This window comes from Hesperophylax consimilis, chromosome 7 (assembly GCF_061612785.1).
Source record: "Hesperophylax consimilis isolate HC1 chromosome 7, BYU_Hcon_1.0, whole genome shotgun sequence".
Taxonomy (NCBI): domain Eukaryota; kingdom Metazoa; phylum Arthropoda; class Insecta; order Trichoptera; family Limnephilidae; genus Hesperophylax; species Hesperophylax consimilis.
Window position 1 is genome coordinate 31,887,499 of NC_142842.1, and position 17,505 is coordinate 31,905,003.

General features: G+C 37.5%; 1 protein-coding gene across 1 annotated transcript; it reads left to right on the forward strand.

The window, feature by feature from the left end:
* Positions 1-5,331: 5,331 nt before the first annotated feature.
* Positions 5,332-16,790, forward strand: Hpr1 (THO complex 1-like protein Hpr1). Its single transcript, XM_089633882.1, has 9 exons — positions 5,332-5,625; positions 5,862-6,566; positions 6,964-7,208; positions 11,074-11,246; positions 12,741-12,876; positions 13,255-13,340; positions 13,651-13,877; positions 15,765-15,839; positions 16,354-16,790. The coding sequence occupies exons 1-9, from the start codon at positions 5,572-5,574 to the stop codon at positions 16,693-16,695; spliced, it is 2,043 nt and encodes a 680-aa protein (XP_089490008.1). The 5' UTR covers positions 5,332-5,571; the 3' UTR covers positions 16,696-16,790.
* The last annotated feature ends 715 nt before the right edge of the window (positions 16,791-17,505 follow it).

Sequence of the window (17,505 nt, forward strand, 5' to 3'; positions counted from 1 at the left end):
GTTTGAGAATATGGCTGATTATAAAATATCAAAAACAAGTTAAAATTTATAAATGGTTAGATTTAAAAAAAAAATAATTTTAAAGCCCGTTTAAATTCAGCCAAATTCTGGAGATTAGTAAGAGCTGAGGGAAGTCTATTCCAGGTGAGCGGGCCCGTTACACGAAAAGAGCGATCATAGTATGCGATTTGACCTAGAAAGTTCGATTAGACGATTACTAATATCTAAATTTGCCGACCTTAGAGTAAGCTGTATATTGCTTAAGTTTTGTCGGACACATAGTTGCGATATATAGAATGGCGCCATTCCTTGCAATGCTTTGAAGGTCATTATCTTTCAGGCAGAGGCGGATTAACTGTTGAGAGCGCCCTAGGCAAGCACTTCATCGGCGCCCCTCTAGCGACCACATATTATAAATTTTAACAAGTACCTAAAGTAGCCGAATTTGTAGTTAGGTGGGTTTTACGTGAAAATAAAAATTTCGTGGGAGGGGGGGGGGGGGTGGCTAGAGAATTTCAAGAAAATAAAATTTGTCCCGAAAAAAAAAATCATGGGGGGGGGGGTGGCTAGAGAATTGTTTAAAATTGATGTTTTTACGTGAAAATTATGTTTTTAATTTGACTCTGAAGTAGCCCGACCAGTCGCCTTTTAGATTTTTTCAGCGCCGATTCTCGTTCTGAGTAGCCTAAATGGCGATATATCGCCCTCGTTGGCAACACTGCCAGCTATCTTTTTTTTACATACCAAGTTTCATCACAATCCGTTCAGTAGTTTTTTTGCATGAAGAAGTAACATAAATACCTATACAAACACACACATATACACTTTCGCAGTTATAATATTAATAGGGATAATTAATAAAACATAAAAAAATTAAATGATCAATTATTTATGTAAAGGAATAAGTACTCACTAATAAGTACCTACCTAGAAATGCCTAGGATCCCTTTGTGTTTAAATTACGAATTTTATTTTATGCACTTTTCAAATGTCACTTATGTGTTGTCTTGGTTACACTTAAACAGCATTTATTTATGAACAGCATTGTGTACTCGCTATGTGGCTGACTGAGTGACTAATAAAAATAATTTAATTTTTTAATATAAAAAAGGACGACAAATAAACTTTAAATGTCGTTTCTTTGTACTTCAGAGCAACACATTGTTTTATTTGTCTTATAAAATGATATTTTTAGTGAAGAAAAATGGAAAAGTTACGATTCACATTTACAGTGTCAGCAGCATTGGGTGGAAAAACCGGTGTGAACTGCATAACTTCAATCGAGTCACCCGATGAACATTTATTTGATATTCCTGATGATTTGAAACTTGCAAGAAAACACACCGCCATAACAACTACGGACGTTTTTACTAAAATTCAGATTTCTCTAAAGAAAAAACATCAAACACGGAAAATATTTATTAACCGGTATTTCAATGGAAGATGCTCCAAGGAACTAGCATCATTGATCCCCTCGGCACCGGTGCATATTCGGGAAACACACCAAACGCGCGCCCAACATATGTACACGGTTGACATTTGTCATGTGACAAATGTCAAACGGGTTGCTTCTACGACTCGTTATTGTGTTCAACAGCTCGGCTGTGGAACGATTTGCCGGGCTCTGTGTTTCCTCCTTCCTACAACATGGGTCTCTTCAAGACCCACGTTCACTCCTTCTACTAATTAATTCACACAAATACCGCTGCGAGTACGTAATCAATAGAAGCGCGCGTAACCGGCGACATCCAAGCTGAAAGTGATGAGTGTGACTGTCACCCCGTCATCCGTTCGGAAGTCCGGTGCCGGCCGCTTAGGCCCTGCCCCCGCTGCGCCCTTTGCCCTGCAATCTAGCAACGCCCGCGAACGAATCCACGAGCGAGCGGTCTTCTATTAAAAAATCATGCGATGGAGGCATGGAGGAATAATCAAGAAGGCGAGTATGCTTTGGAAGCTCTGCATCTCTACAGAAGTAAATAATCTTTTATATTGTGTAAACAGGTGCATACTTACTTACAAAATTAAGTTTATATATATTTTTTTTTAATTCTAGGGGCGCCCGCCGGCGCCCCTTTGTAACTGGCGCCCCTAGGCACGTGCCTACTTTGCCTTAGGGTTAATCCGCCACTGCTTTCAGGGCATCTCAGCCAGTGAAAGCGATTCCTTAGAGGTGGGGTTATACGACAATACTTAGATTCACCAAAAATCATTCTCACACAATTACCATAACAATATGTGATCTCTTCTTAAAATCAAACATCAGAATATCAGAAGCACTTCTATTAGTAGTATAATATTATTTTCGAAATGGGTGTTGCGGAATTAGCTCCCGTAGACAAAAAAAATCAGAACCATATATAAAATGGAATTAAGAATGGTAATGGAATAAAAAAAGAGTGGAGGCTTGAAAATGAATCTCCCATACATTGACAAATATCTTAATGTTATTTTTTTGAAAAACTTTTTTCCAGGGGTAAAGTTTGCTTAGTTTGCTTAGTTTGCAAAATGAAAATTAATGTGCACTTGGTTTTTACTTAAATAGGTACCTATCTTAATAATGAACTATTATATCGGTGCAGATGGTAAAATATACGTATAAGTTCCATTTTTTTTTCAGAGTTCGAAATTTCATTAAAGTTTTTATAGATTTTTTTTGAGTTAATTTTAAAGGTAAGGAAACACCCTTGAATTCTTTAAATAAATCAAACGAAGAACCTTATAACCCGTTTGCGTATTATTTTCATATCCCCCAACTTAAATGGTTGTTTCCAGAAATAATTAAGTTGAAATTACATAATGTTTTTTGTAAAAAAATGCTCACTAAGCGTGTAGCAGAATTTGGCAACTTTACCAAATTGTACCCTACAGTATCTTTTAATATTGTAATGCAGTCTCTCTCAAAAAAGTATTTGAATCATTTAATTAAATTCTTTTAAGAACCATTATTTCTAAGCCAAATATGACGTTTTTTGTACTTTTCAACCACACATTTTCAAGTTTTGTTCCATAAAATGTCTGAAATAATTATAGAGACGTAGTGTACGAACACAAAGAACGCGTGTTTCAGCTTTCAGATTAGCCGGCGAGTAAGCGGCCGACTGGCGCAGGCGCGCCGACAAGAATGTTTGTATCTAAACGTGTGAGAACGCACATAGTGAAGGCAGGTTCAGATTTGTGTCCGCACGCTGGCCCGCCGAAAAGCTTTACCGGAATGAATTCTTAATTCCGGCTCGCCGGTGCGGCCGGTTAGTGAAGCTTGTTTTGGAAGCTAGTGTCAAAACATAAATAAACAAGTCCTGTCAAAATGAACGACTTACTAATTGCTGCTGTTTTTAACAAATCGCCGATCTGGGATAAAAGAAACAGTTTACATAGCAACAGAAATGTTGTCTACAAGTGCTGGAAAGAAATCAGTAAGGATATGAATGAAAACGGTACGAACAAAAGTACGAACTGAGAAAATTTTATAATAATCTCAAATCCTCAAATGTCACGAGTGAAATAAGGTATATTTGAAAAATCTTTCTTCGTCCGCCTTAAGCTCACTAAACAAGTGATGATATTCACCATAACTTTTTCTACTACTATTAATTGGATGAATACCAATTGTTTTATTTCTTAATTTCAAGAAAGAATTCTACAAAAGTAAAAAATTTTCTTCCGACGAGCTTGACATTTTGTTAAAACTGACAGCTGCTATCAGGCTACCGCGCAAACGGCGCGGATTTTACCGGCGTTCTATGTGTCCACAACTCGGCGCCTATCTTCTACGGCGGACTCAGGCACTGAGTGCTGGTAATCTGAAAGCCGAAACACGCGTTCTTTGTGTTCGTACACTTACGCACGTGTCGGGTTGATCGACTAAAATCAAATCGTCTGAACAGCTATTACCCACTACATTTTCTGCGGACATTATTTTCAACTTCAGGGTTTTCCAATAACACCTCTATTTTGATATTCAATCGTAAAAGATCAATGGTTTCGTTGCTTGTGTGGCACGTAGCACCGTCTTGTTGAAAGTAAAGGTTATCTAGATCAATACCATCCAATTCCGGCCATAAAAAATCATTAATCACCTCTCGATAGCGCAATCCATTCACGTATGACTGTTGCTCCAGCCTTATTTTCGAAAAAGTAAGGTCCATAAACCGCACCAAACAGTCACACATTGAGGATAGATAGGCTTTTCAACAATAACTCTTGGGTTTTCCGAGCCCCAAATGCGACAATTTTGCTTGTTGACGAAGCCGCCGAGGTGGAAATGGGCCTCATCCCTCAAGATGATTTGCATTTGATCCACTCAAGTGAATTTTAATAATTTCAATGCGTTGTTGAAGCGTGTATCGTTCCATTTTTATTAATGGCGTAGTTTCGACTTGTCAAATGTCAAAAAATGACAGCTTCAAAAGGAGAGATGTGCTTTATTTCAAATAAATCCATTTCAAATGGAAATGCAAAATGGTTATTTTCCATTTTGCATTTTAAATGCTTTTCTAAAAACCATTTTGCATTTTAAATGCTTTTCTCAATGCATTTTCCATTTTAAATGCTTTTTTGCAACATTCTTCCTACTACCTCCTCTCATTTTTTTTCATAAGCCCCAAATATCAGTCGGTCTCCAACCTCACTATGAGAGATAATTTACATTTGTCAAGTTGCTCCCTGGTAGGAGCCCTGGCAATTGAGTGATACCATTACAAAACATACTGATTCTAGCACTGAACATGGGGCCATGACGCTGTAATATTAAATGTTAGATAGCAGTTTCTATGTTTTTACGTTGGCAACATTAGTCCCGCGAAAATTTTTTCTGGTTTCATAATCTGTAGTCGTGGTGTTTTTGGATTTACCATCATGTAATATGTTTATTCTACATTGATGTCCATTATTAAATGACAAAATTGTTTAAAAATTCTATAATTATTTTGATTGTTTGACCTGGGAAACCATTTTGCATTTTCAATGCATTTTGAAAATATGTATTTTGCATTTGAAATGCTTTTCTAAAAACCATTTTGCTTTTTGCATTTCAAATGGTTTTGGGTACCCATTTTGCTTATCTCTGTTCAAAAGTAACATCTACCGAAATAGCGGGCTATTCAAAATAACACCTCTTATTGGAAAACCCTGTATTATATTTTTATTTCAGTTTTCAGCTGTTTGTTTTCAGTTTGAGAATCGACTATGGTATCGACAAATCTATGGTATTGACCAATCTATGATTTTGACGTAGCCATAAATAAATCACTCACTGCATAGCGTTATGATGGCGTTATGTCTATGGTATCGAGTATATTGTGCACTATGACCACTATCTAATAATTTAAAATCTACGATCTATGGAATCTATGATCTGTACTGAATTTTGAGTTGGTTTGTGGTTGTCAAAATTATTTCTATAGCCCTTGTTTGATATGGTTTAATTAATGTGGCACACAATAAATACATTCCATAGTTATCCAAATAAGATTTAATATTAATATTTTGGTCAGAGGTAGTTGGCACTAAACATTTTGCATTTATCCAATAAATGACAAATTTGCCGGTACAACTTGAATAAAATATTCAAAAATGTCTACAGTAAAAACTTATTTTGGTTTTGACGATTTGCGGGCCGAATTCAAGGTAGGTTATAACCGCATTTCATTATGTTTCAAAATCTATTGATTTAATATAACATAAGAACACATTTCACCACAATCTTCAATTACACATCTGCCTTGATGATGGGTACTGTAACGCTGTCGAAAACGTTGGCTTGAAGGAGGTAGCGCAACACGGCACAATACCCCCAGAAAATCACGAAAATACTTTTGGCCGTGAAAATCTCAAATCGTATTATAAATTAGTTTTTTTTTCAGGTTAAACTGCAGAGATGTTTTACAAAATCCGACACAAGCGAGATGCTGACGGCGTTCACAGAGTCCCCAGGATTCGACAGCGACAAGAAAACGTCAATGGATCAAGTATTCCGCGACACTCTCTTAGAGTTGCTGGAAAAGGACCAGGAATGTCTGGAAACTTACATCTCGTTCTGCGTGGAATGCTGCCGCAAGCAACTGGTGACGCCTACTATGCCGGTAGTCCTGCTGGGCGACGTGTTCGACGCCTTCACTCTGGACAAATGCGAAAAGATGTTCTCTTACGTAGAGAATGGTGTCAGCACGTGGAAAGAAGACTTGTTTTTTGTCGCTTGCAAGAACAACTTGCTCAGAATGTGTAATGATCTTCTGCGACGATTGTCGCGTTCCCAGAACACAATCTTCTGTGGACGAATTCTGCTATTTTTGGCGAAGTTTTTCCCCTTTTCTGAGCGCTCTGGGCTGAACATTGTCTCAGAGTTTAACTTAGACAATATCACGGAACTGGGGCCGGTCGGAGACAACACTGCACATTCTCATGCTCATGTAAAGGACACCACAACAGATGAAGATGCCACTGAGCCAAACCTCAGGAATAAACTCAACATTGACTACAATCTGTATTGCAAATTCTGGTCGCTGCAGGACTTCTTTCGGAACCCTAATCTATGCTATAATAAAGTGCAATGGAAGACTTTTGTGGCGGTAGGTGGATTTCTATAATTTATGGTAACCAATGTTATAAAAACTAGAGTAGGAAACGGAGAACAATAACTTATATTTAGGGTTTTATCAATATTACAGATCAACTGCTTGTTATTATTATAGCTGAAAAGATTTTTATCAAGGGATATAATTGTACAAAAATCCGTCGCAGTTGAGTAGTTGTTTCATAAGTTCCAAATCTGATAAGTAGCCCATTGCTCCAAAGCTCGGTTCTGAGTTCCTTGCTCTAGTTCTGGATTTCACTCCAAAGCCCTTGCTATTTACAAATTATGAATTTATGTTTTGGGATTGAAAATTTCCTTTAAAGTGTTGTGTTTTGGAACATTCATTGGATTAAATGGAAGTATTTCAAATAAACCTTTATTTTGTATTTCAGCACTCGTCCAGTGTCCTTACAGCGTTCAGCTCCTACAAACTTGAGGCCGTGCAGGTGAAGGGGCGTAAGCGCTCCGCCAGTGATGTGGGAGACCTCAAGGAGGAGGAGACGCACTACTTTGCCAAGTTCCTCACCAACCAAAAGCTGCTCGAGTTGCAGCTGTCCGACTCTAACTTCCGGAGGTGCGTGCTGGTGCAGTTCCTGATCCTGTTTCAGTATCTGAACCTGTCGGTTAAATTTAAAATGTGAGTCGATATTGTTCAATTCTCTTGAATTCGCATGTACATGTATTATATAAATATATTTTTTCCTTTTAAAAGAAAGAGACTCTTCTCACGTTACGTATAACCTGACAATATTTTAATTCCTCCTACTTCCATCATAAACGGAGAAGGTAAAAGTTACTCCGCTTACACTTTAAAGGTTATCGCACATATATCACCCTCACTTTGCCTCAACTCAAGCCGTTCAGAACTCTGTGTATGAAAATCCATACTGCAATGCAAACCAATCAGCATCGTAACGTCATAGCCTCTGGACAAGATAGTGAACTGAGGCGAGTCGGTGCCGATCCGATACCAAGCAGATAAGTGTGGAAAAAGTTGCTTGTGCAATAATAGAAGACTTAGCTCGCAGAGGATTGAAACTGACATGCCTGGGTGGGAAGCTGAAGCATTCTACAATATTTTTCACTGTCAAGTTTAACCATTCGTGTGTGATAGGAAATAGTCATAGAGGCGATGAATGAAAATGGAATGAATTTGTTTGGGAATACCTTGTTATTTATACCGTTGTAGTCAGGAAATCTTTTTCGTAGATTGTGATGCGGTTTGGAGAATTGGCTAATGGAGAGGATTTTTTAATCTAGGCCTCGTAAAAACTTGAAGAGTTGAAGGATAAAAATTAATAGCGTCGTACAAGCTGAAATCTATTCATTCTCATGCTACCTACATCAATGGTGAATGGATGTTGTACCGGACAGAAGATGGATGTACCTAATAATTAAATAATGTAACACAATTGTAGGGTAAATGTTATTTATTTAAAGTAGGTTCACAGATCACATATAGTAAAATAGTCACAATGTATCAAATCACAATAATAATCAACTGAGCAAGGGGTCGGAGGGAACCTTGCCGATTAGACTTTGGAAACAACAAAACTGACTCGTGCCGTTATGGTGACGAGCGGCGGCGACTGTGGTCTGCTTAGAGGGTCGTACCATAGGACGAAGCGCAACTAAGGCAGCAGTCGGGGTCTGGTTGGTGCTTTGCTTATGGAAGTAGAATACTCCTTAGAGGGTCGTGCCAAAGGACGAGGCGCAACTAAGAGAGTGTACTAGCCAAGGGCGAGCTGCAGACGAACTGATTGAATTAGGACGTGTCGCCCCTTATATAGGCCATTCCTTGTAGAGGGGCGTGGCTTATGTGGCGACTCGGGAGTGGGAGATGCGCAGAGGGCGTCTGCGCAGCCTAGTTTGCCTAGGTATGGGTGAGCGGGAAGGCGCTGTACGGGGGAAAGAGATGGTGTAGTGGCGAGAGTAAAAACGGCGCGCTACAATAATAATTAAGACAATGAATATTCTGATATCCACACATCGTACGATGATAAGATTTTTAATCACTGCACACGTGTCATATCGCCAGTTCAAGGATGAATTACTCGCACAACAAACCGTGGGACCTTAGTATATGTTTAGGTTTAAGAATAATTGCTCCACATTAACACGTGTAGAAATTATTGTATTCGAACCATGTGTCATATCGCCAGTTCAAGGATGAATTAGTCGCACGACAAACCGTGGGACCTTAGTATATGTTTAGATTTAAGAATAATTGCTCCACATTAACACGTGTAGAAATTATTGAATTTGAACCCAATAAATACGCTAACAACTGGCTCAACCAGTCAGTTGTTCGACGACTTTCGCAAGTTGTGTTTCTATTTAAATCCTTATCCAAGGTACCCCCAGAGGAAACCGGCATTTACAGTCAATGTCACTGCATCAGCGTAGGTGTCCAGTACAGATGTTCTATATCGCGCACAACATGCCAAATATTAGTTGAAATATTGAAAGTAAGCTCTTATTTCCGAATGTTAGTCTTTTACCATGGCAATCCTGTAATCATCACCACAACTTATTTAATATACCACACATCAGAGCAAATGTTCTAGCACAGCATAGCATGACAAGAGGAATGGTTCTCTCGAATAAAATTTCTAAAGCAGTAGACGTATTTGACCGGTCGGTGGCTGAGTTGACATCGCGTTTGGGTCCCACCCAGACGTAGTGTGTTCAATTCCTCGGCTGGCTAAGTCCTCCATCACAACACAAGCAACATTTTCCGCTTAGTGTGGTGGTAGTAGGAGATTTTCAAATATTGTCAGGTTATCCGTAATCCAGGAATGTTTTTCTTTCTTTTTAAAAAAAAAAATAAAATTCCTCTTTAATCCTTAGAAGACGGGTAATATTTTGTAAATATCTCAAAGCCAAATATATTATTGAAAATTATATTTGAAATAATTGACAGGCATCTACAATGTCAACGTTTTACTTAGGAATTTTCATGGACAGTATTGAAATGCCTAAAATTTTCTAAAACCGAGCTCTACACATTGCAGTGCACCTGAAGGTAGTCATGATTTCACTGAACTGCATTGTAGTTGGTTGGATTCTAAGGGTTAAATAACCTTAAAAAATTAATACATCTATCTTCCCAAATGTTAAGAATGTTAACCCCTCAAACCTCTGTCAGATGGCCAGATTATTTCCGCTTTACAATAAAATCCATAGACATATGAATATTAGGTAGACCTGCCCTAAGTGATTAAAATCGTATTATCCCCACTCCCCATACCGGTTCCATTGAGCCGGCTGGGCTCGCGTACGGCCTCAAGTGATATTTGAAAACGTGACGTCATCATTCTTGTGCGAACTATGGTCGAGGCATCATCGGTTCATTTTACGAAATAACACGGCAAAATGTATACTTGTACTATGAAAACTGGTAAAAATAGATGCGAAAAAAGAGAATAAACCCAATTGTCGTATTACATTCCATATATAAGCATTATTTTATTTTATTTTAAGCATATTCACATCGTATAATATGAATCAGTTGTTACTATCACATCGAGAAACGTCTGGACGCGAAACACAAAGCTGGTTGGTTGCTGGGAAGTAAATTATGAACATTTATAAAAGTGTCTTAACTAAATACTCTGAAACTAACTACGACTCTGAATATAGAAGCTGCCTTACTTTGCCGAATTTGGACTTCGCAAATTTGTTCATAACGTGGCGAGTAATTTGCGCTCCCATGTAAAAATGTCTATTCATTCAAAGCAGATTTTACTTTTAAGAAGTAAATGGTGATATTATAATGCGAGATGCCTATTTACTGTCAGATTGATTTATTGACGAATCACAGTCATCTTCACTCCCTTCGTTCTTCAACAGTTGATTTTACCCCTCGCCTTTATCTTCTCGTCTATTAATTCCTATGTCTGTGATAAAATCCAAATAAATGGAATATTTATGAATGTATCCGAAAACTAAAAACTGTTTTTGAAATATGTTTATTTAAACATAAAAAGTTTTACTTTACTAATAAGAAAAACCACACACAAATTTAAATAGACAAAAAATGTTTTATAAACATTATTACCACCTCACTTTTTTGTCGTTTCATATAAAAATAATGAGTAAAAATTTCACGAAGTTTCATTATTTTTGTGGTGGGAAACTTTGGTTTCATATTTTTCTGTGGTTGACTTTTAGATTTGAATATAAAGCGTGGTGTTTTCTCTTTCTAACTAGTTAGATCATATTTCTTACTATTATAATAAGAGAGGCACAAGAATTTTCCCTAAAGCGAATGTGAGAGGTTAAAATAATAATTTTTTTACTGTAAATGAATGATTAGTGTATCGTACAATATTGAAAAAAAATCTTTCTACTCTTGGAGTAATATTGTTAATCTTTCACTAAGTAGTGATAAAAAGACATTTCTCCTATCATCTTTACCCGTGTTTGACGTACTTCTGACATATTGTATTTCTACTACTTGATTCTTATGTATAAAAATAAGAATACTTATTGTTTTGTAGGGACTCATTTGACCTGAAGATCGACCAATCAGACTGGGTGAAGGAGACAACAGACACCATCTTCAAATTGTTGTCTGAAACACCTCCCGATGGCAAGAACTTTGCCTCTTGTGTCAAACACATCCTGAAGAGAGAGGAACACTGGAATACTTGGAAGAATGAAGGTTGCCCTGGTGAGTAATTTTTTTTACAATATTGCTGAAGTTAGCAAACAAACGACTTTTAATAATCGTTTTCATTTGTAAAAATAATTTATTTTTTACATGTGACACCGGATTGAGAAATTTCTAAGGTTTTAAGTTATAAACAGATCTGTAAATCTTGATCTGAAGTAGTTACTGTTGCAATCCTTTTTGTTCCGACAACTAGCTCAGAATAAATAATGAATATTAAAATGAATTGCAGTTTTACACATTACCTTTTCACAACTACTTTCTTCACTCTGCCATCTCGCCGATTTGGGTCGTTTGGGTTGGAAAAAGGAAATGCAGTTTCTACAGTTCAGCAACTCATCTCACGTCAAACTTTACCTCGTTGGGTGGAGAAACACATATCTTGCGAATCTCTTTCTCAAGCTTAACTGAATCTTTTTCATCCACTGGTCAACATCACGCCGGGCAGGGAAGGCGTGCTTGGCGCTACACCACCACTCCTATCTCGATCTCCATTCTCCCCTCCTGGTCTTGAGTGTCAGTGGTGGATGAACTAATAGAACCCTGGCTCTGCTGCGAACTTCTCTCTTCTTGTCTTGTCGACCCTTATCTGTCAACGCTTTATTTTTCTTTAGATGCGTAATCTCAGAGCTGCTTATCTTTGACTTATTTATTCAAATTTACATGCAACAAAATTTGATTCGCCACAATACAATAAATTATTACCAAAAATCTATGCATGCTGTTAAAATCAATGTCACCCAAAAATGTATTTAATAAGAAATGGACGGAGGAAAGATAATTATCTCCATATTTCATTGAAAATTGAAGTACCCATATATTGCCATATTTTAATTACAATTACTCTTAGGAACAGTGCAGTGTGACTAGTTCAGTTGGTCAATAATGATATGTGATTACCAGTGGCATAATATAAAACTTAAAAAAATGCAATACATTTCTAGATCAAAACTTTTTTTTTTACATAAATTCACTGTCAGCAATTTGTACACTCATTTATTCAGTTGGCCTCAACAATCGGCGGAAGATGATAATAAAATGGTCACTTTCAAATATTCAATGCACAATTCATACCTGAACTTGAAAAGCTATACACTACCAACAATTGTAGCTAGAAATGAAATTCAATAAAACCTGCATGTAAGGTTACTAATTGTTTTTCCAAACTCTTGAATAACTTTTTAAAAGTTTCAGTAAAAGAATAAATAAGAACACAAGAAATGCCTTGTGGATGTTTTTCGTGATCCAAATATTTGCCCAATCGGGCCTTAAATTTCCAAACGAAACTGTGTTTCACCATTATTATAAAATTCAAATGGGATGGAGATCTGCAATGTCAGGTGAGTGTAAGTGAGACAGAGTGAGTACTACATGATTTAGAACCAAAATGTTCTAAGTCTGTGGTGATATTTGTTTCCACTCAAATTTGTTTGGAAGGCCCTTCTAGTTTTCTTCTTTATTCTATGGTTTTAGTGTCTGTTTTAATTGTTTCAGAATTCCAAAAGTTGAAGTCGTTAACCACCTCGGACCTGCAGGTTTCAGAAGAATTTAGGAAAAAGAAGCCGAGGAGGAAGCTTCTGGGGGAGGTAGTGCGGGATCACGAAGCCCAGGGGAAGTTCTTCATGGGGAAGTAAGTACCTCTATTGTTATTGTGGGTATCTTGTGTGAAGTGAGGAGTGGAGTAGCCTGGGGGGCGTGATACTGGTTCTATTTAAGGATATGTAAGAAGTTGTCCTTAACCTTAAAAATAACAACTTTTGACAGAGAAAAATAAATAAGAATAAATTATGTTAAGATCAATTCCTTATCCAGAAGTTGAATAAGAATTACCCCTCTGGTTAATGGTCTTTAGCAATGAGGCACAACAAGAATATCCTTTAAAATTATTATTAAATTCAGTAATTTTCCTTCCTGTATTTTGCAATAATTATCCTTGAAAAGGTTAATTTAATAATGTGCATACAGAAGTGGAGACGGCGTACATATTTGTATTGTTTTTGGTTTTCAGTCCGGAGCTAACAAAGTTGTGGAACCTGTGCCCTGACAACCTGGAAGCTTGCAGAGGAAAGGAGAGGGACTTCTTACCATCATTAGGTATATCCTGCCTTCATTCATTTAGTCTTGATACAATTCTCAATTTTGCAATTTGGTTTTTGGAAAGTATTATTATATCCAACGTCGATGGAAATGGCTTATATCCAAGCTTTCAAATTGCACATGTTTTTTATATAAATATGATATATTTTTAAGGTTAGGTATTTTTGTTCAGACCGAGAAAACATTTTGATATTCTTATCAAATTTGAATGTTCTTGGAGTAAACCTAACAAAATGGGATTCTGCGTGATTATGCTACACGCACAGCAAGAATCAATCAACCGTAACTTGGCAACTGTTGTATGTAGAGTCGTACCTGTCTCCTGCCATGGAGCAGTGTGAGAAGGGGATCAGTGGGCCGGAGAGGGTGACGGCGGACGGCAGCTGGGGGTGGCGTGCGCTGCGCCTGCTGGCTCGGCGCTCCCCGCACTTCTTCACCCACAGCAACAACCCCATCAACCGCCTTCCCGATTACCTGGAGCTGATGGTGCGCCGTGTTGCCAAGGACATGCCACAGGACACACCACTAGATAAGGTTAACTACAATATATTGTACCTATAAGTAGACCTTTCCCTTCTGTAATATAATTTCTTGGATTTATCTATAAAGATATATATAGTTACATATACTTATGGAATCTTTATTTTGTTTGACAGTTTGACCCACAGTCTGACCATCCCGATCTTGGGACCAACTCATTTAGTTTAAAATGTTATCCTTGTCGGGCATAAAAGAAATTCTGCACATTCAAAATATTTTTCAAGTGACTTTTGCCCACTGAGTATATAATACACTAAATATTCGGGAACAATAAAAAATTAAACTAAAATTGCCCTCCATGTAGATTAGAATGGAAACCGATGTCGACACTGACTTAGTACCTTTTGGTTCTAGCCCATTTAACATGCGCTCTGTCTCTCTTACACTGCCTGACATTGTATATCTCCATTACATTTGATCTTAAATAACATAAACCCCTCACTAGATTGATAACTCCAGCATTTTTGTTTGAAGCAAGTTGGTCCACTATTTAATCGAAGATATACCAACATTTAGAATGCATGTGAAAAGACTACACACACGTCACACACCATCGACGAGGATAGAGGAAACTCAAAAAAAAGGCGCGACCACAGACAATATAATCCTCATTTGGAGCCGACCCTATTCATTAGCCTAAAATTAAAAAATATTTGAAATGTCAAAATTCTAAATGTTTCCTCACGAGGACTAGGCTCCATTTGACATAGTGCTGTCCTGCGAAAATAAGTATCTTTCTTCACAGATCATTTGTTCAGGACAGCGCTTTATTAGGTGGAAACTTGTCATCATGATAAAAAAACAATCAAGCTGTTGTGAAAATTACTTGAAATTTGAATGAACATTTTCAAATATGATTGCTGATAATGGGTAATCAATCGAGATGTCGTAAAAATAAACTAAAATTATAAATGAAATTATAAAGATTTCAAATATGATTTTACTTTCCGACAGTATCGACTTTTGACATTTCTCCATTTATAATAGAACTATTCAGTTACATGTTAATTATTATTATGTTTATTTCAGCAAGACAATTAATTATAGATAACAGGTTAAATCATTAATGAATAAGTATTATCTTATCTATAATGTATTATCTTGGTGAAGTTTTTCATTTTCCTGACGTGAGGTAATATTTTTACATTTCAAATATTTTAGGCTCCGAATGAGAATTATATTGTCTTTGGTCGAACATTTTTTTTAAATATTTGTCTAAATATTTGCATATCTATGGTTAAATAGGGGACCAATTTGTATAATACAAAAAGCCCTAAGATATTGATCTAGTGGGCGGTTTATTTATGGCCCAGAGTTATCAATATAGTGAGTGGTTTATTTATGCGTCTGATTGATCTGACTTTTGGATCACGAAACACCCCCGCATCGCATTTCTTGTGTTCTTCTTTATTCTATGCTTATGTTGAACTTCTCTTCTGATTTTATTGACAAGTAATTATGGTTCATTTAAATATGCTACCAACATGTTTTAAAATATGAACACCCATGAAGACACCACATGCCGTTGCCGTAGGGCAATTCCAGCATACTATGGGCACAAATCTTGCATACATTTTAATATGTATTTATTTATTATTGTATATTTATCGTTAATATGTATTTTTAAGTATTTTGGCAGTTTTGCAAAGTCCAGGTTGACACCAGCCAAGTAAACGGCAAGACAGTGAATAGAACTGTTATGCTATTTCCTCGGCCTAGCTCGTATAGCTTCCAGGCTTCTGTCAACCTGGCATAAGTAGAAGCTAAGAATTTGTTCCAAACAGCATAACAGTTCATATTTTGAGTTCATCCCCTTCACCGTCTTGTAGCTAAATGTTGATATTTTTCTTGAAATTAATAGGTTTTTTTGTTGTTATTTAGGATTCTCCCGAAGAAGATGTGTCACAGGAGGAAATTGAAGCTAATTTGTTGAAGCCAGAAGATGATATGGAGCAGGTGAGAAATTTATATTATGAGAGACACTAAAACAGCCTTTCCCAGCGGAAAAGCCTTCAATCTTTTTCCTTCTTATGTACTCTTTCCATACAACTCGCATACAATTGTAGCCTTCTTTATAATGCCATTGCGCTTTTGAAATTCCATTGATTACTGTTCTTAGCGCCTTTCTTTTTTTTGGCTAAGTACCTTCCTACTAGATGACTTTCCCAATTTTCCAATCCAATATGGCCAATATGTAGTACCTATGTATAATAGTCCTAATAGTTAAAACTCCCTAAAGTTGAGATTTCATAATTTCGATCATTGTTTATTATTTTTGTTATTGTTCGTGTCAACGTCATTTCCAACTCCGATTGACAACCGCCAACGACAGCAGCGTGGCCATTTTTCTAATTGTCGATAACTCCCAATACTAACATTTATGTAGTGATTGATGAAAAAATAATTTTATCATTTTTTATTTATCATTCATTTATCTCAGTTTGAAATCTAACCGTTGTTTGTTTTGCAGGTTACAGAGTCTGTCTCCGCAGGCGTCGGCGAGGGCACAGATGGCGGCGAGGGTGTCGCCACTGCTGACCCGCCCCGTCGCGCGCTGACTGAGCTCCAGATGACAGACCTGTGCCGCAGCCTGGACGTCGAGTGGCGCCGGTTGGCCGCCAAGCTCGGCTATCGGCCCGACGAGATTCTCTACTACGAAACCTCCAGCGAAGGGGAGCCGCAGCGGGCGCAGTCCATGCTGAGTCACTGGTTCGAAGACGATGAAGACGCGTCGGTGGATAATCTAATATATATTCTCGAGGGGTTGGGGCTACTGGATGCGGCCGCCACACTCCAAGAACCCGTTGTATGACCTGTGTAAAATACTAGTGAATCATGATTTTTCTATGAATTGCTTCTTATGATTCAAAATATTGTTACATTTCCAATGAATTTAATTTTTATAAATTAAAATACGTTTTTTATGATTGCTTGTTTGTTTTTACTACATAGATGTTGTAACATGCTGATCTACAAACTAATCTGTGCTGGTGGCCATAGTAAAATTTAACAAATTAACATATGTGACATGTTGTCACATGCACACAGACTGTAAAGGGGCTTAGTTCCATACACAACCTTGTATAGATGTAAAAGAATAACTCTTGCCCTGAAAAAGGCAGTTAATTACATTCATGACTTGGTATAAATACATAAATTCCAAGAGAAGGCTCACCTTGAAAAAAGCAGTTAAATATTATTGTTGGAGCCTGCTGTACGCCTTGTGTTTTCCGTCGGGAAGATCGAGGCCAAGTGGAGTGTCGGGTAGGCAATGAAGTTGGCAGAAAAGGGCAATGGCAGGCGGCAAGTCCTAGAAAAGTTCGTAGTCGAGGAGATCCGATGAGTAAGAGAGTTGAAAGGCCAAAGCACGCCTTTTTGTCAACCTCTTAGCCCGACTACGGTAGACAAAAAGGGTGGGCTAGCGGTATGGCCGCTCGCCCATAGGCCTCTCATTGGTTGAATCTTCTTTACTGTCGTAGTGTACGAGCCTGCCTTGGTCCCGTGTCTAGCGCCTGCTGGCGTATCATAATTTATTATTATTTTTACAGAAAATGTTTTCAACAGGGTTCAGGAAAGAATATATTCTGTACATTTATAGATAGGTACATAAAATGTGGGTCCG

Bases quoted from the DNA above. Each gene is read 5' to 3' on its own strand.
- Hpr1 (XM_089633882.1), top strand. From the start codon at position 5,572: ATGTCTACAGTAAAAACTTATTTTGGTTTTGACGATTTGCGGGCCGAA. The intron at 5,626-5,861 runs GTAGGTTATAAC...TTTTTTTTTCAG, and splicing joins ATTTGCGGGCCGAATTCAAG to GTTAAACTGCAGAGATGTTT. The intron at 11,247-12,740 runs GTGAGTAATTTT...TAATTGTTTCAG, and splicing joins GAAGAATGAAGGTTGCCCTG to AATTCCAAAAGTTGAAGTCG.